The following is a 20342-nucleotide window of genomic DNA, read 5'->3' as shown; positions in this document are numbered from 1 at the left end:
ACTGGCTTTTATCATAACGCTTCATTTTTCAGTTGCTTAGTGCATGCCACTTTTCAATGCTGTGTTATAATATTATATTTTAGAAAGCTACTGGTAAAATAGAAAGTGAATATATTTTTCAAAAGCCACTGTACAAAGGGGAAGAGTTTGCTTACTGATGAATAACAACAGTAAGATAATTACAGGTTCTTGGCACAGAGAGCATTCGCTTCCCATTATATTCTTAGAACAGAACAATGTTGTTTTCTCTAGTATGCCATCAGGGAATGAAAAATTATATCCAAAAAGTGGTTTTTTTAAAATAAGTAATACAAGAGTCTGGTCTACTACACATCATAAAAAATGTAATTTTTTTTAATTAAACTCTAAAAAATTTATTTTTTTCTAATTTTTTTCTTTCTTTTTTTTTTTTTTTTTATTTCAGTACAGTAGCTGGATTATCTGGCCAGCTAAAGTGACCATCTAGGTATTCCTGTGCAGATATTCATAATACTCTGCTGATCAATACTTCCTTGTTGGACTCAAGGAATCCACTTTGTAGGCTCACTTTCCCTTCTCTTTTGAAACAGTCAGTTGCCAATTTAAAAAAAAAATAGTGATGGCTGCAAACTAATTTTAATAATGCTGCCAGAATCCTTGTATACTGTCAAATATGACAAAAGTTTTCCCAAATCTTCTCTAAGATTTTGAATCAAGCCTGTAGCAATCATGCATTTTCTTAGATATAGTAATACCCTTGTGTATTTTTTATTATACCTTTTGACATTCCGCTTCAATTGTAGAGTTTGTAGTACATAAAATGAAAAAACCTAAATTGCAATGTTATTGGAACAGTGACTGTGATCGCTACTGTGCCGTATTTAGGGAACAAAATAATCCTAGTGAGAACTTCAAGGCTTTATTGTTATATGGTTCTATATCTTATGTGGCAAGTCAGAACTCACCTTCTGAATGCTTTCAGGGTATCTGTCATAACTACAATGGAGACTTGAAAAAAAAATGGTCTTCAATATTTTGAGCTCTGTTGCAACACAAACTACAAAACCTTTCTGTGGATGTATGCATCTGTCACAAATGTTCCTTGGGGTCAAGCAAAAGCCTGAATGTAAAGCAGTTGATGTGACCGAACAGGAAGCAGTCATGACACAGGCAGATCAAAATTGTTAGCAGTTTTTCTTTAACTCAGTCTTATGGGGGGGGAAATAAAAAGACCTTAAGCCATGCTGCAGTCAAAAAACTTTCATCTTTATGAATTTAAATATTCAATACTGGTAAAAGGAGAAAATGATATAATGAGATTCCTTTAATACCAGGTCTAGCACATTTGCCACCAGTCCTGGTGGAATCAAGGTTTTCACTTCAAAACAGTGAATAGCTCCATGATATCAGCCCCTCCAAAGTCAGAACTAGGCAGAGATGGTGCCTCTGTCAGAAGCAGATCTTGAAGAATCTGTGAAGAGAAGCCTCTCCTAGCTCCTACACACTGCTTAATTCAGCAGGAGCTAGGAGCTTCTTCTTACGAGCCTTTACAGAGTGAGCTGAAAAGAAAGGTCCTGTGTGTAACACCATTTTTGTGATACGTGAGTTCCTGTGGAGTTTAGAACCACACACCAGTGCCTTTCACCCAACTCAAGCATTCTTTAAACTCAGCTAGTACTGGAGTATTAGGACCAGTGGTATGTATCGGAACCAGCAAATGAGGATTTCTAAATTAGCAAAATCAGAAATAAACCTGAGTAGGTGCTTTAGACCCAGATCTGGATCTGAATTTTCCTATATTTTGGAGACGTATTGATCATGTAAGCTACCTGAAACCAGCAGCAGTGGTAAGGAAGCTAAAACTTTAAACTCTCTATGGGGGTTCTATTTTCAGGGGCACAGGAAGGCTATTTTATTATTTGGTATGGGATTAGTGCCAAAATGGGAAAAATGAGGTAATAGCTAACAGACTAATGAGCTAACAATAGTCCAACACTTTGTTGTGAAGCAACAGGAAACTAATACTGAAGAGTCACTGACTATCATAGGATGCCACATCCTATCAGAGATTGCATGGTTGCTCTTAGACCAAAAATTACCTAGTCATAACACAGTCTTCTTAATCTTAACAGCAATGAATGTATTAAAGCAAAATTGTGTCATATAATCACTCATTTGGAGGAGTGATTATCACTCAATTGTGACTCAGACATGTGTTTCCTTTATTGTACACTATCTGCTCTTTGTATGATGGAATAAATGGTTAATGTCCATAAGCTTAAAAGAATTTCTTTCACATGCATACTTTGGAGATGCTTCTCACAAGAGGTAAGTCAAAATCCTTAGAGGAGTTATTTTGCATGGAAAAGTGTGATCAAAATGGAAAATGCAGTAATTTGCATTAATTGCTTGCTGGACTATTGTAATATTGATTGCATGATTTGCCTCTTACATGCTTGCACTGCTATAACGTTCTGAATTTAGTGCTGCATTTGTTAATATTAGGCACAAATTTATCCTGACAGCTTTATAGATAGACACAGAAGTATTTAGTCTTGCAAAATATAATCACGCTCTTCAAGTATTTCCCATAGCTACAGTACATTTCAAACTGCATATTGGAGTATCTTAGTCCTGTCTCATCTGCTCAGCTGTGGTCTCACTTGATGCAGTTCCTCTTTTCAACCCAATTATTGTGCAAGAGGTGTTAATTTATACTGAATCCTCACTTAATGATTTTTTACTCATTGAGAATACTTTTTCTCTTCATGAGCTGTTAATTTTTCTCTTATTGATGTGAATTGAGTTTGTCTTTACCACATAGCAAATTTTTAGCATTTTATTCCCACCCACTAAGAAAATTTTCCAGGGGAATAGATTTAGCTTGTTCTGTAAGTGAAACAATGTACCAGAAGAAAACCCACAGCAAAACCCAAACAATAAAGACCAACTCTTTTCAAGTCCGAGATTGGTTTCTTTCATCCTGCAAAATGATTATCAGGTTTCCTTACTTTCTTGATCAGCTACAGAACAAATATTTGTTATTTAAAACATTGTTGGCTATAAAACTTGCTTTTCCTTTAATTCTCTCAGACTTCTAAAGGCAAGCACACAGATGACAAGAACTGGGATGTTAATAAGTTGAGGGGTGGGCATGGGGGGTTAAATTCCATGGAGAAGCTTAAATCAGAATATATCATGCCCACAGTTACAGACCGCAGTTCTAGTGCAATTCAGCTTATGTAACAAAATACTGTGAAAAAGGAAGAAGTCTGCAAATGGAAGCAATGAAAATGCAAAAGGAAGTCTTAAAATAACAGTAGTATCTACCTTTCTGTACCCACTTCTTATTGCACCTTATTGCACTAAACCAGCATCTAACTTGTCTTCTTTTCAATCATCACAGGAGTTTCATGATGTATTAAACTAGTTTTGGGGGGTTTACCCCTCTGTGTTTGACTTGACTCTTTGCTATATTGAACAGTCAGCCTACTGAATAAGAACTGTATTTAGGTAAATGAAAACTTCAAAGAACAGAAAAGATTTAATCTACGTGAAGCATAGATTTCGGGGGGGGAGTAATTCTCTTTTGAAAACTACTTCTCTTTTCTACAAAAGCATACATGCTGCTTAGTGGAGGGCTTTTTGAAGCCATTAAGCTGCGTATTTTTTTTGAAATAAATAATGACACAGTTGTAAAATTTTAGGTACAACCCTCCACATCTCTTAACATCACCAGTGAATTCATTGTTTCACAGTTTGCTTCATCTCCTGAGGTGTTTAGGTTTGTCAGGTCTGCACAGAGTCTTTATGCAGGGAAACAGGTATTCCCACAACCCTGTTCTAAAGGATGAAGAATTCTCTGTCTGCAGAATAAATGATACAGGATGAGAATTTCTTGTGATAATTAATCGAAAGCAAGAGAAGGACAAATGCAAACTCCTTTTGATATATGCAGCACACACCAGTATTTTTCTTGCTGAAGGATATTTTCAAGAAAGGAAGCATACGTGAAAATCTTATAAGCTGGTTAGTGAAAAGAGGTAGGGAAAAGCAGTTTTTAAAAGAAAACTATCAATATTTTTACCTGTATGCTTTCAACTGTCTGCATTACAAGTTTAGCATGCTTGGCCATGCTGTTATATGAAGTATGTAAATTGGAAGATTTTTTTAGGTTTTTTCTTACGTTCAAATCCATAAGCATACTGTGTTTCTTACAGCGCTCCTTAGATTTTCCAAATTGTCTGTCCACTTTTCTCAAACTTCACCCAAATTACCTATTTAATTTAATATTATATTGACCAGTTCATATGGACAACATAAATTATTTCCTTTTTTTTTTGTGAGGTAAGCCTTTCAATTTTGCTCATTGTGTTTTATATTAAACTGTCCCATTACCAAGTCCTAAGCAATAACGCCTTTCCTATTCCCTAGTTGTAGTTTCCTTTTTTTCTCACTCTACACTTTTGGAGTAAATTATCTGAAATTAGTGTTACCTCTCACAGAATTGTATGTGTGCCATATAATTTCTAACTCAAACATATGTCTTAAATGTTTAGCAGGAAGAAATAAGCTTTGGTTGTTCTTCCCCCAGCTTGTGATGATAAATGCACAGGACTCCTTCTCAATGACCTGGATCAGCTAAACCAGATGATACTGAGTGTTAACCTTAGTGGTCCACTGCCTGCTCCATATAAAATGTTACATGGTTTTGAGAACATGACACAGGAATTAAAGGTATGTTCACAGTATTCACATACATAAATAACCGGGCTCCAGTATGACTGTACTTGAATCTGTTCAAACATACAGACTGAGTAGATTCAAGGAAGAAGAAAAATTCAAGATTTAATTACTTCAGACTTGCCTTGGTTGATAAGTATTACTGTTATTTATTTTTACTTACTTCAATAATTTATTTATCTTGCAGCAGTAATTTCTGTACGTATATTCAAGGAATTATACTGCAAGCACAGAAAAAGTAATGTTTATACAAATAAAATGGTTTTTATGCTGGTGGTCCATAAAGTGGTTATGTATTTTATATACTGTACGTTCCCTACCATATTTACAAGTTCTCCACTAAACTATGTAAAGTTGTCAAGATTCCTGAGAAAAGTCTGTTGGATGAATGTGACACAAAAGTCAATGACAAAAGGGATTGCATACTGTAGTGAAAAGGAAATGTTTTATGCTTCTTCTCTACAATATTTGAAAGCACCAAAATCTATTAAATATGGATTTTTCACTCTCCCATCTTTTTCCCAACAGCATTTACTTTCCCCTCAGCGAGCACCGGAGAGATTTCTTCAGCTAGCACGAGAAAATCTGGATACCCTGGTGACAGAAATGGATGAACTACTGACAAGAGTAAGTCTGTGATCACATTGGGGTCTATGGGTTTGGTTAAGGCTGCATAATGACAGAAATCTTCTGAGTATGAATTAAACATGAATGAATAGATGAATTATAAGTGCTTCTCACTCTCAGTGTTTGAAATGGCAGCAAGTCCTCTAACAACCTCTTTTTGTGGGCCAATACATTGAGACATATTTTCTACATAACTTCATAATAAGGTAAGAACACTTTATCCTGCCCATATGGAGCATTCAAGAATGAGCTTATCTGGAAAAGCTGACACTAAAGAGGTACATGAGTTTAGTTTTAAATATCTAAGTTAAATTTTGTAGATTTTATTTATGAGGATAGTTAGTCTTCTGGATTTTAATAGTTGTCTTATGTACTCTATTACAAAAGTTTTATTTCACACAGACCTTATTTTGGTCTTTAAAGACAGTCTTAGAAAATAAATTGTGCCACCTAGTGGAGAAAAAATAGGAAATGAATCAGCCTCAATACAACTACAGCTGTCCAAGGTACATTGGTGTGAGGGACTACCAAAAGTCATCTTTGTAAGTTGAAAGAGCCAAATATAAGAAAGATGTGGAGAACTTTAGTGATGAATATTCACCTCGGAGAATTACATAAACTCCATACAGTTTTAGCATCATGTCTTTAAACTGTGCATGGCTTACAGATCTAAAATTCTCAGAGAAACTCTTTCTTTGTGTGGATTTTACTCAATTTTGAAATGAGTATTGGGTAAGAAAGCATCTGTAGTGTGTTTGCATATATAGTCCTGTATTTGTATGTCTGTACACGCACACACACATGCATACACAAGTATCTATCTATACATACTCTCTTTGTGAGAAAGCTTGCTTTTCCACTTCTCTTTGATCTTTTACTTTTCTGCCAGAAATAACTGTGGTAGTTTTAAGTCTAGCTGGATTTTTAACTTATGTTAGCCCTACAAGCAGATGAGATTATATTTCTTCTATTAAGATTTCTCAGTCTTAGGCTAAGATAATTTTTTTCCACTTGTAAAGTTGCTCTTTTTAATATGCTTTTCCAATTGCCTCTGTAGAGATGACCTAAAATAATGTTGCAAATTCTGACCTTCTGTAGACTACTCTTGGAAGCCAAAATATATCAAAGGTGTGATCTTAAGGGAGTTATTGTAGTGGCCACATTATCACCATGGTTGCAATGACTAAGAAGCCTTATGATTTCCAGTTATCCTTACAGAGAGTTGTTAATTGGACTGGAGTAGTTTGTTTTGGTTTGGTTTTTTAATTTGGGGACTGGCAACAGGTGGCAGGTCCTACCTTTATCTTTCTATGTTTGTAAATATTCTGGGATAATATTCCAGAAAGAAGTGTGAGTCCTGATGTAGTATGTTCAAGTCCATTTCTGAATGAACATGGCTAGCACTTGGACTACATAGTATAACCATAGATACCAAAATTCTTCCCCGTATCTGATTTGCAAGCTTACTAAATTTTCAAAGTGAAACCAGTAGTGATGAGTAAAAAGGTTGATGAGGATTGGCAAGGCTATTTCCATGAAAAAAAAAAAATCTAACTATTTTAAGATAAAATATAGAAGCCAATAATATTTAGTCACTACAAAACCTTTGGGGGTTAAGCTTCATTGTGGTAGCTTTTCAACCAATGATCTCTTACTTCAGCACAGCATTCCTTTTCCTTTTTTCACATTGTTCTTCACTTCATTTACTTTGCCATATAGAAGATCCTCACATCTTTTTCACACTAATTACATTCACGTGTATGCATGCATATTCCCACACCTAGCACCAGGGGCAGACCCAAGACTTTAGTTCACTGCATTTTATCAAAACCCCCACTTCCCTTCTAATAGGTACCTTCAGAGCCCTCATGAAGGGCAGGGATCAGAATCACTCATCTTGGTTGAAATGCTTCTTTTAGCTTTGTAAACTTTTACATTTCTCCCATACCACTGAATTTCTCAAACTTGAATATTTATGAAAGCAGTTGCAGAGGCAACTTAGTTTGCCATATCTGGAAGCATTTGGAGGGAGAGTCAAGAACTTCCATCTGTAGAGTGAGTTCTGTGTTTACTCCTCTTTATGTGGTCTGCAGCTCATTAGCTGGAGAAATTCCTATAAGGTAACCCTCCAGATGCCATCCAGAGGAGTTTCTTATATCTTAAGACCTCAGATTAAATAAACACAGAAACAAAAACAAACCAAGAATGTGTGTGTAGTTGCTAATACTTGCTAATAGTTTAAATTGCTCAGTGTTTACTCCAGACTGGGACAAGGCTTTCCATAAAACTTCCATCACTAAGTATAAGCTGTGGACATCACCTAAGCGTGTTCATACTTTCTTTACTGTATTTCCATACTAGGAATCTCCTTTATGCCAAAAAGTCTTACATTTGTCCAAACTTGTTGAAGATTCATTCCAAACCCTTTCTCTGGGTCCAGTCTGCCTGACCCTTATTGGTCCCTCAGAAAGAGTTTATCATGCCTGTTTAAACTATTAGAAGATGCTGAAAACTGACCATATAGAAATGGTGAATTGTAGTAAATTGGATATGTAGAAAATGAATAGGCCCTTATTAACAAATGAAAACATTTAACTAACCATGGAATGGCTAGGTACAGTGTGAAGGATTTTCACCATTTAATTTGGTTCTGGAGTTAAAGCTAGACCAGATAACAAAGTGAAAGGTTATTTTTCAACAAAGCAAATTATGTCAAAATGCAGAAAGCCTTCAGTGGACCTGAATGGGATTTAAGTACTAAGGAGAACTGTCACTGAAAGGAAATGAAAATTGTTCAATGACAGATTAATTTGCACAAAAATGTAGTACGTTCTATTCAGTCATAAATAGAGAGGTTAAAGTGGCCAATTTGAATTAACATGATTGTGGAAAAAGTAATCAAACCTAAGAAAGGTATATATAAGTTATAAAATGCCCTTTGTAGCAAAGGACTTAAAGATGTTATAAAATATAATAAAATTCAATGTGAATATTCCAAGCGAATAAAACCCAAAGAATAAAAGGCTGCTTGTGGAGGATTTGACAATAAATAATAAGGTATTCTCAGTTACATGAAGAAGTAAATTTCATCAGAAATGCCAAGCAGTGTTAGAGCAGTGGTCCATCAACACTGTTTTGAATTTTTGCCTTTTTCCTATCCCATTGCCTCTTACAGCTCACTGGGAGAGTATTTTAGTTCTGTATCCAGGCAGATAAAAGGGGGTTGTAAATCTTAGAGGAAGTAATCAATAGTATGATTAAAGCTGTATAAGTGTAAAAATACATGTTTTTCTACTGATGTAGGGATGAAGTAGAACAAACTTTCCCTGGTCTGCATTGCTTCCTAACTCTTCTTGTATATTCTATTTACCTGAACCATTTTCATATAAATTGCTTTCAGTGTAACTACTCTGATATAGCCCAAAGTTGTGAGTGGTATGATAATCCCAGGGATTTCCTTTCAGAAACCCAGATGTCCTGATGTATCTTGAGGGTTTCCATCTAGAAGCTAATCAGGCAAAAATAAATGTGTTTAAGTGCTACTATTTCTCTTAGATTATTATTGAAATGGAGAGGGGGGAGAGGGATGGTGTTGTTGTAGCAGAGAAACATTTTGTGCAGTTCAAGTCAGGGAAAACCTAAGATCAATTTTGAAAAATTGACCTCCTAGCCATTTCACAGAGACAGAAGAGAGCATAATACCCTACTTCAAGTTGTTTCTTGGGAAGGCAATCCCCAAAGAAAAAAGCTAGGGTGTTGGGGGTTTTTGTTGGTTGGTTGGTTGGGGGGTTGTTTGTTTGCCTGCTTGCTTTACAGTACAGATCCACAAGCTTTGTTGCTTGAAATGGTCAGCTTCTTTATAATAAAAGTGGGTCCCTTTTGTAAACTGGGACCTTGAGAGCTAAGTAGAATGTCTTAAGATGACTCCTTTCCTCAGCATTTTTTCTCAGATCTGCAGCAGATGTCTGTCTTCCTGCTGCTGCTGTGATGCAATAAAATTATAAAGCATTTAGTTACACACAGCTAAAATTTTACTGAGTACCCCGGTAAACAAGCACCTTCAAGCATTAGAGCTGAAAAAAACTACTATTTTTTTCTCCCATTTTCTTGTTTTAATTAATGTATTGATTTAAAGTTCTTCTTGCTTATTGTCATGAAATGTCTCTTTGAGAACACCTCCAGGGAAGAAGAAAAGAGGTCATGGTACCTACTGCACTTTGTCAGTCGAAAAGTACGCAGTTGCGGAACTATGGAAAATATTCCCTGAAGAATCTATTAAAAGGTTCCAAACAACATTTCTTTAAGCAAATTCAGTGGATAATTTCATCCTGTCTCCCTTTGTGTGCTTTGCACACATGTGGGTTTCTAGGAACCTAAAATAAAAGCCTTTCAATTTCCATTTAAAGGAAAAGGTAATAAAATTTGTGTTCTTGAACAGAGCATGTAATTTCCCATGCATCTGATCAATACTTTGTTGATTGCCTCTGGCCTGAGGAAAGTTTTGTATATAGATTCAACCATTAGGAATATAACATAGTATACCCCTGTCCTGTTCATTAATTATATTTCTCCTGAATTTGGATCACCAGGCTACCAAGGTGACAGCAGATGGTGAGCAGACCAGGCAGGATGCTGAGAGGACTAATGACAGAGCGAAATCTCTTGGACAGTTTGTCAAAGGCATTCTCCAAGCTGCCGAAGGTATTGGAAAAAGAAATATTGCTGGTTGTTTCTCAGGAAAAACTGGACGATGGTGGAAGAGGGTCAGAGACAATGAGGAAGATTTTATTCACTGAGAAATGTCATGTGCTTTAAATGTCGAGTGAAGAAAATGCAGTAAACTATCTTCAGATTTTTTTTCAAATCTGTATATGCATTTTATATAAACAGTTAGGGTATTAGTAAATATGAACAAAGACAGAATACTGAGTATGTTTCTTCAGGATATTTGCAGTCATTTGAAGAGCTATTATGATGAAGTAACTAACAGGGCTTAGCTTTTGTTTATTTTCAAAGCAGTCAAAAATATGTACTGGTAAAGAAATTTGATGTAATTTTAGCACTTGGTACATTAACACTTCATCTTAATTCCCCAACATTACTTCAAAAATGTACTACTACTTCCTGTTAAGGAACATCTGCTGCTTGGTATTTGCAAGTGACTCTTAACCCTACCTAAGCAGTGGCATGGAGCCAAACCCTCTCCCTCTCGTACAGAGACTGATCCACTGCACTTACACTGCAGTAAATACTTAAGAGAAAAAATATTGCAGATGGCTTTGAGAAGCAAGACCTTTGAGAAGCTATTAAATATGATAATGGCTGAAAAATATGAAAATAATTGGCAATTACAGGCAGGTTTTTTTCTTTGAAAAATACTTAACAGTTCTTTCCTCCTTAAAAGTTTCACTGCAGTACTGATTTCAGTAGCTATGCTTCTGAGGGCCCATTTCACTGAAAGGGAAAGCTTTCACTTTTGTCCAAGTGCTATAAAATACATTTTATATTGCCTTTCATGTAACACATAACCATACATGCCCTGGAGCTAAACTGAACAGTAATTTAGGGTATCTTTAGGACTTGTAGCTTTGACACGAAAAAAATGTGGAAGAAGCAACAAGAAAAAGTTAGCAAGTTTTCAAGAATTTTTTTTAAACAAAAAAACCTTGCTCCTCATATTTCAAGATGAATTTGGAATGACAAGAGCAAAACCAATTCTTTTACTCAACAAAGTTTATGCCCAGTATTTGGAACTAAACAAAAATTTCCTCGAGCAGTTTTAACAGTAGGAAATACAGGGTTAGAAAACATTGAGGTGGTGAAATAAATTTATGCAGTATCTTAGAAGTAGGCAAAGACTTTAAAATCAATGTATTTGCCTAGTGGCCATGTTAACATTCTAAGAATACATGAAATACAGGAACACAGGACTGAAAGATACCTTCTGGGTTAAGGCATCCACTTGCCTGTTATCATAAACTTTCTAAGCCTCACCTTCAAAGTAGTTTTCACGAATACACACAATCTGAAGAGGAGGCAGTATCAGTACTCTTCATAACTACAATCCTTCACATTTCTAGCAAAAAATATACATGTTTAGTTTATCATCGTGGGTTCTTTGTCCTTTAGTTCAGATAGATTTTTTTTTTTCCTCTCCGTAGTGCTTCTCTTCCTTCTCCCACACCCAACTATGATTGTAGAGAGGAATCATATTCCTCTTTGGCCCCTTTCTTTCTAGACTGAAACACAGAAAAGAATATTGTCCGAAATCTCCTACTCACCTTCATGTAATTTCTCTTCCTCTGTTCAAAATTATGTCCATGTTTCCTGACCACAGGTAAAAAGCGAGCAAAGAGGTTTCTTCAGTGTCTTGTTCTTCAGCAGTAGTAAAACCTGCCTTTGTCAGCTCTCCTAATAACGTCCTAATAACTTTTTTTTCACAGTTGGGTGCCATTGGAGATTCATAACACAGCTATGTTTTCTCATTCATATCTTTTATCTAGCTAACAAAACTCCTTATTAAATGTGAGCAGTTTGAGTGATTTCTTCTAATTACCATACTCTGATCGTTGATCCATTTCTACTGAACTAATTGCTGACTTTCTGAACTTCTGAGTATCTGTAACTGGTTTTCCCCCTTAACTATGGAACTTCCCTGCTTTGCACTTCCTTGCATTTGTCTGTGTCAATGCACACAAATCTTTTACCACCACTGGACTCTGAGACTCTGATAGTTTCAGTATACCAAGATGCCAAAAAAAAAGATTTTTAGGAGAAGAGAAGAATGGGGAGGAAGGATTAAACTAGGTATAAATTTTCCTGAACTAAGGAAGGCTTAGGTAACATATCCATTTTCTCTTTTAAGGTAAATATTCAGGGAGGTTAAATTCCCATTTATTTATTCCAGAATTAAAAAGTTAATATGTATCTATTCCTTGCCTGAGGTAACTCAGTAATGATACTAAGTATGCAGAAGTGATCCACAATTCATTTGAGCAAAGTGTAGTCTTTTCCAGACCTCACTACCCCACACACTTGATTAAAGACACAAATCTCACCAGCTAATCAAAGACATCATTAGATAATAATTTTCTTCATAATTGTCTCTGAACCTATGCAATGCGTAGATGAAATTCAAAGTTTGAAAGACCAATTTTACTTTCTGCAATTAAAGATTTAATTTAAAATATTCAGAAATACCCATGTGACCATGAATGGTGCCATTTTGTAGAAATCAGTTACTTGGGAGCTCTGTACCTATGACAGGACAACAATACTTTTTAAAATTGAAGATGGAATTGATAAATGACCTAGTTGCTTCTGAAAGTGTATATTCTAATATATTGTGGTGTGCTATGATTTTAGACAGTCCTTGAATATGATGCCATGTATAGAGCTTTGTCATGCAGGAATAATTCAGCTGTTCCAAATATATAATGTGTTTACAGTATACCTTCATATATTCCAAACTTCATACTCTTCCATTTCTGGGTATCTGGTTCTAAACATGAGTGGGTTTAGACATCTGTAGGTGTCTTTCACTCCTCTCTCCTTCATTTTCCAAGATTTCACAATTGTTTATTCTTCTTAGTACTAAGTCTGAATGCTAAAAGTGACATACATTGAAGTTCTCCAAAAGTAATTTAAATCTAATTTTCATTGCTTGTACTGCCTGCTCCTTAAATCTATGAGCAATATAGCAGATTATCTTCTGCCCTTTTGAAGGTTCAGTGCAAATTCTTTCTTTCAGGAGGAGGAGAAGGGGAGCAATGTATTTCTTATCCTGGATATAGAGACTTCTTCACTTTAATTATTGTGTTTAAAAGTGAACTATAATAATAGGTTTGATGAAACATATATCACTTTATCATTTGTTACTGATCGTTGGATTAACCATCCTTTATAATTCATGGCAGGAATAAGCAGTGCAAGTTGCATTCCACTTGCTGATAGAGTTGATGGGCAGATACTTAAAGCCGCTCTGTTGTTAATTACTAATTCCCTACATAAATATTTTTGGTCTCCTGCAGCTGCAAATGAAGATGCTATAAAACTGAATGAGACACTCAGAACTCAAGATGAGACCTTGGAGAAGAGTCTTCCAGAACTGCAGAGGGAGGCTGAAAGAATAATCATAGAGATGAGAAATAGAGAGTTCAATATGCAAGAAAGAATAGCTCAAGATGAATTAAAGTAAGTAGAGGGACCTCAGTCTTCCGCCTCCTAGTAATAATATCTGACTCTTATAAATGTGATTGTCATCTTTTCCGATCAAGTTTTTGAGCTGGGGCTTACAAAAATGTGATGGAAGGCAAAGTCAAATGTTTCAAATCTGTTAAGGTAGCATTTGCATTTTTGGAAATGCTTACATATGTGGAATACAATCCCTAGGAAATTACTTCTCTGTTCCGCAGGAAACAGCAACATTTCTAGTTGAATTCTAAGCAATTTTTCTCAGTTTGGTTTTAGCTTCTGCTTCAGACCTAATTAATGGCTTTTGTACTAAAAAGCTTGTCTAGAAGCTTGGGGTTTTTTTCTGGAAAACTAGTTGGTCTCATAAAAGTATCTGTCTTCAAAGTTTGTCCAACAGGGTAGACATTCAAAAGGACGTATTTTGCCATATATAGAATAGTATAGATCAGAATATCCCGTCTCTGTGGCACAGTTCAGAAGTTTAACCAAACCAGGGTTTGATTATTTAGTTACCTCTAAAAATAATAATAATAATTATATGTACAATTATATTTGCAGCTGTTTATAAACATTTTGCAAAATGCTAAAAACTGATCCAGAAAAATACTTGGCTTGACATTAAAGTTCTGGTAATCTTTTACTTCTGTATGAGTCAGACCAGGCATATTTCTAGAGCTAGACTTTGCTTAGCACTTCACCAGAGCAAACAACTAGCAGAGGATCCAGCTGAGGAGCTACCTGGTCCATTGAAGTTGTGATGGCTCAGAAAACTCTCTGGGATAGAGTTATTCTGGCCTGAAAATGTCAGTTATCAGGTGTGTGCATACTTTAAGGAGACGTAAACAGAATACAAGATTAGCTAAGAATTCCAAGCAGTATACAATCAGATTTGCACTGGCTATCTTAGACTTTATAAATCAGATTATTTTCTGGAAATCCCGCCAGTACAGTATTTCTTCCCATAATGCTGATGGCTCTGCTTTCTGTTCTCTTGAGAAAGAGTATATTGCAAACTTATTTTTCAGCAATGTTTTATTACATTTTCATCTGATGCCACTGAGCCTCTTCTATGCCTTCTCTTCTCACGCACAGAAATCAACTAGGAAAAAGTAGAGATGAGAAAAATTTAGCCAGACCTTTTAAAGCACTGCCTGCAATTTTAGGACAGGCTGGATAAGAGTCTTTATGACAAGGCATTTTTAGTTCTCAAATACTACAGCCAACATGAACTGTCAGCCTAACCACGAAATCATTTCCTATTCTAACCCAATATCTAAAGTAGAAAATGCAGCAGGGCTTTTTTGAGGGAAAAAACTTCTCTTTCTCTTCCATTGTTTCTGAAATGTCCAAAGCAGGTGTATAAATTTCTTGATAAAGGAATACATTTTATACTAAGAGATACATGAAAATGCTCATTGATTTCAATAAAAGTTGTATGGTTTATCTTAAGGATATGGTTATGTCTTTATAGGCAGTCATTGAGATCCAAGAAATTTTGGCAGTGAATTCAGCTGAAACAAAATTAGTCACTGTGGATTACAGGGTAGGAAGGAAAGGACCCTAGATAGTTTTCTGCCTCTTAAAGAAAAATGTTTTCAAACTGTTTAAATAATGTAGTAAGATAGTGGATAGGATACATTCTTCAAGGAAAAAGGAAGAAAAATTAATCGTTCTTAGAACTCTGTAGGTATGCATGCATGTGTGTGGATTGGTATGTTCATGTATTTTCTACAGACTCATTTAGAAACATTTACTTTTGAATAAATTAAGGGTCTTGCAAGTCTCATGATCACTTTGAAGTAGTTAATCATGTGTACTCTTTGCTGAGATGTCTTTTGGCAGTGATTGTATTCTGTTTTCAGAATTCTGACCAAGAACAGAATGACAAGATTCAGGGGATCCTCTCCTATGTTTTCAGTGAATTCTCAAAAGTTAAATAAAGAAGACAAATAAAGTAAAGTTTCTTGCTTTCATAGATGGCACAACTTCTCTTACATATGCATTTTTCCATTAGTTTCCTTCAAACTTTTTAAATCCAGCCTGTAATCTGATTGCCTAAGTGTACTGGAATGGCACATTAGTCAATAATTTTTCTCTAAAAAGAGCATGTTAGAAACACACCAGTTGCTGTTCTGAACTGCCCTGCTTTTCACACTTAAGAAATTAATCTTTCAATATTTTATAACATTACTACATATTTTCTCAGATGCCACTGAGTTGCTATCAAGGGATGCTGTGAACCAGAATTCTATCTTTCTATTTAGTATGTTGAATAGCTTTATTTTTGTGTGACTTTTTCTTCTATGAATTTCTCTGTGAACTTCTATCACTTGGTTTCTTGTAAGAATGAATTGCATAACTCAGCCATACAGTGTTTTAAGATACACCTCCTGTGTTTTGACATTGCTTCCTGATATTTTCATTTTTGATTTTGGAGAGACATTGAACAGTTGATCACCTTATCCATGCTATTCATGATGTGACAATCCTTATTTCTTCTCCATATAAGACAATTCTAACATACTTAGGCTCTCATATACAGTTGCCAGTGGGTTTTAGTCATTCTGTCATCAGTTTCTAATCTTTTTTTCTTCCCTTGCACTCATTTTGAGGATCCAGACCATACAGCATTCCAGGTGTTAGGCCAGATCTGTGACTGTTTCTTCTAACAATTCAAGCATTTTGTATAGTTTTATTTTTCTTCTAGGACGGTATCCAGTGAAAGTAGCACAGCTTAAATGTCCAAGAGAGTTTTTCAAGAAATGTGATGCAGTCCAGTCACACAGTAATTCTGGTACCTAAAGCAAGGGATTACATGGAACACCTTGCCTCATACTTCATTAGAAAGGGCAGAGGGAAAAATGCACAACAGATCAATATGGAAGTGTTATCTTTAGATCCAAGGAAGAATTTTATGGTAGACTATTGGATGGATAAGTAGAGTTTGAACTGTGCTATGAGGCAAGGGAATAAAAAGGAAATCCATCTGTCTTGTAATGTTTCTCCACTACTGCAGAGTCGTAAGGGTATCAAAATTTGCCAGAAGTGTAAGAGAGGAGCTTCTTATACAAAGAATGTTGGAGGACATATGGGAGAAATCTTGAATTCCTTTCTACACTTCTTCTGAGACAGAGTGTCAATACTGGGATTTAGTTTTTGATTAAATATTTTGTCCTCAGAAGTTGCAAATTCACAGTTTGAATATTTTTTTTTTGTCAGAACCAAAGCCAGAACAGACAGGGGAACAAAACAATCCATCTCAGAAAATCCGAAAGCTAAGATAACAAGTTTACTTTCCTTGGCTTCAGTTCAGATCCTTCATCTAAATTATGTCTAGTGTCAGCATACCTTTTCCACTTTTCAGATATTTTTGGTGTGTGCTTATTTATGTGTTTATTTTTAGAAGATTCCCTAATGAATGGACTACAGGCAGGCCAAACTGCAGTGTTTTTCAAAAAATACAGTTCTTATTTTCCACACTTGGTTATAATGAAACCGGAAGAAAAACTTAATCTGTTCTAGTCTGATAAATATCTAGTCTGACAAATTTCTTCTGTAGTTATTATCTATCCTACAGATTCCTGTTTACTTAGGATTTTTCTTATCTCCAAAACATCATTTTGGAACTGCCTGAAGTGCCTCTTTTTTGTTTTCTGTCCTTGACATATCATTGCATTAACACAGTGGTATTGCATTAATGAAACTGATCCCATGGCCTGCTATCACAAGTATTCCAGTCCAGTAAAAATATCCCAGAATTTATTTAGATAAGCAAAATTTTTGGCTACTGGAAGTCATAAATCCAAGGATCCTGGTTTTTTCTTTATTTCACCAGAAAATATTTATAATTTTTGACTGTCTGGTCTAAAGCAGTTGTCTGCTCAAAGACAACTTGAAATCAGGCATATCTACATGTACTGCTCAGTTCAAGGTAGGAAACTACTTTATGTCACATGTCACATTAATGTGAATGAATGAAACCTTTTTGAGAAGTTGAAATATTTCAGCAAACCTGACTTTGTTACTGAGATCTCAAGAATGGCAGTTTAACCCCCCCCCCAAAAAAAAACCAAAACAAAAAAAACCCCAAACCTTAAAGATCATATTCAATGGTGGATATTTGAATAAATAGGACCTCAGTGGCATTTAAAAACCTCCTTTAAGAAAGGGCTTAAGAACAACTTTCACTTCACTTTATTAAACATGTGTCCTCTGGAAAATTACATTGAGATTTAATTTAGAAGTCTATTTCATTTGCCTATTATTAAGACTATTCAGATTATTTAAATATGAATATGAACTTGGTGTCTTCATGGGTGGTGTTGTATTGCAGGAATGCAGAAGATCTTTTGGACAAGGTGAAGAAATTATTTGGTGAGCCCAGTGAGAAAAATGAAGATCTCAAAAATGAGGTCCAGGACAAGCTAGCAAACTACTACACCAAAATCAATGATGCTCAAGATCTGCTACGAGAAGCTGCAAGTAAAATTTGGGAGGCTGATCGTTTATCTGCAGTCAACCAAAAAAATATGACCATACTAGAGGTGAGTGCTGACAAGTTTTATCCTTGATTACTTGGATTCTGATTAAAGTTTGAACCTTTGCATGATTAAATCTTGAAACAAAAACATAAGCAAAAATATTATTAAAATATAACTATATCTGATGTAATTTAAAGGGAACATGAGAGAATGCCTTGGCTTTTAAAAGTAGAATTACTCCCCAGCTTTACTGAAATAAATGTTATGTGGAAGGTTCCTTGGATTTATTATGCTGGGGGAAACTAAATTCATCTCAGTATAAATAGTCATGTAAAAATCAAGTCGTGTGCTCAATATTTAAATAGGAGTTCAATTAAAATCTTTGCTGTCATATATTTGCTTCTAGAAAACTTACACTTTCATCTCCCTCTTCAACCCCTGTGAAGGAGACTGAAGGGGGTATGTGGATATTACAGAGTAATAAACTCTATCCTCTGTAGTTAGTAGCTGTTATAAATGATCTCACTTGTAGAAGAGGGGTCTGCTTGTGATTTAATTTAAATTGCAGAGACTTAAAGAGTATATTATAATGCACATTAACAAGCATTTAACCGAGACATAAAGAGCCAAGTCAACCTAATGAAGATAAATGTTTCAACTGTGTTTGTATCTCGATGAGCTTTCAGCTCCAGTACAGTATGAGGTTAGAGTTCTGAGACCTCTGTTCTCAGAAGAGATTTCTGGGCTTGATTGAATTAAGGAAATACAGTGATGTGAAGAAGTTAGGTGATCTCTGCTCTGTGCATTTCCTTCCCAGAGATGGATGGATAAAGGTTGAAGAAATTATCTGTTATCTCAGTTTTTAAAATATTCTCTGCATCACAGTAACAGAGTGCCTGAAGGCATTTTTTCCAGCAGTCTTGCCCACATCACTGCCATGGTCTCCTGTCAAATTAATCTGTGATACTCAATGGATCTTATATAGGAAATTGCTAATTCCTTATTTAGAGGTCAATCTTTACTACACAGTATGCAGTAGTTACTCCAAAGGTTACTCCAAAGCTTTTATTTTTGCATTCAGTAGTAGTGAAGTACCAGTGGATGTAAGTAGGAAAGCAGCAGATAAATTTTTCCTTTATAGTCAGAGGAGGTGATTTTCAAAATGAGGCACTTACACATCTGTGTAAAGTTTAGGATTTATAACTTATTAATTTTGCCATAGCACTTCAGTCACTTACGTCAAAAACTTTACCATGTGGGAGGACGATACAAAACTGGGGATAGAAAGACAAAGAAAAGATACCTTACATTACATGTTCTTTATTGTTATTACTGTCTTTGCTCTGAGAGCTCAGAGAATCCCAGAAGGGGTATTGTGGCATGGTGACAAAATGCTGGCATTTGAACTGGCATTCCTGTTCTAATAAACAACTTGTATTTTTCTTTGTGTGGACACATCCTATAGAAAAAGAAGCAAGCTGTAGAAGATGGCAGACAAGATGTTGAAAAGACTCTTCAGGAAGGGAATGATGTCCTTAATGAAGCCGATGAACTTGCAAATGACATCAGCATAGCTGTAGAGGTGAGTGCTTTGTCATCTTTATCTGAGAATTAGCACAACAAAGCATCATTATGGAAGCAAAATATATAATTAAAGTAACACCTGATTTTTCATTGTATTTATCAATGTCAGAGTATTTGATTTGGAAGAACTCATTTTTCAATTGCTGTATGGCAGAAAAGCTAGTCTGTTATATAAAAATTATTAACTTGGAGATCTGAGTGATTCGTTGAAATACATAAAGAGCTAGCTCATAATTTTTCATGGACTCTGCCTGCTTTTATGAATATGGTATTCTGATTGTAGTATTGACTTAATCTTTAGAATTGCAGATGTAGCAGACCCATTCATAATCTTGCTTTGACTGTAATCTAGATGTAGATTTATCTGCACAAAACCTGTGTGTGCATATCAGAAGGAAACTTCAGAAATAATTTATTGCCTGTGGCCACAATTTTAAGTCTAGATAGATCAGGGAGAGGAGAGGATTGCACTCTGATTTTACATAACATTTTTGAAAATTCTGCCTTAAAAGTTTTATCAAGTGTTTGAGATCAGTGCCTTAGCTAAAAAAAAAAGGACCTTAAAGTATCATTGGTTCTGAATATATTTCCAGCTTGCATTGCAACTTGTTATAATGAATGGAAAAATGCTTTTTGGAGAACTGGGAAAGGAAATAATTTGAGACTGCTTATTGACAGGTCTTTATAAAGTACAGTTCTTTCTAGTGTGCTTTAATAAGCAAAAATAGATTGTAG

General features: G+C 35.4%; 1 protein-coding gene across 7 annotated transcripts in view; it reads left to right on the top strand.

The window, feature by feature from the left end:
• The window catches only part of LAMA2 (laminin subunit alpha 2), a 358263-nt gene that overhangs the window by 265061 nt on the left and 72860 nt on the right, over nt 1-20342 (top strand). For all 7 annotated transcript variants that reach the window (XM_064649531.1, XM_064649530.1, XM_064649526.1 and 4 more), the window contains 6 exons: nt 4574-4716; nt 5251-5349; nt 9939-10050; nt 13380-13542; nt 17876-18086; nt 19489-19605. In XM_064649531.1, the coding sequence (XP_064505601.1) occupies nt 4574-4716; nt 5251-5349; nt 9939-10050; nt 13380-13542; nt 17876-18086; nt 19489-19605 (845 nt within the window). The remainder of the gene's footprint in view (nt 1-4573; nt 4717-5250; nt 5350-9938; nt 10051-13379; nt 13543-17875; nt 18087-19488; nt 19606-20342) is intronic.

The sequence above is a fragment of the Pseudopipra pipra genome, chromosome 3 (assembly GCF_036250125.1).
Source record: "Pseudopipra pipra isolate bDixPip1 chromosome 3, bDixPip1.hap1, whole genome shotgun sequence".
Taxonomy (NCBI): Eukaryota; Metazoa; Chordata; class Aves; order Passeriformes; family Pipridae; genus Pseudopipra; species Pseudopipra pipra.
The sequence above is the reverse complement of the archived record's forward strand: the minus strand, read 5'-3'. Positions and strand labels throughout refer to the sequence as shown.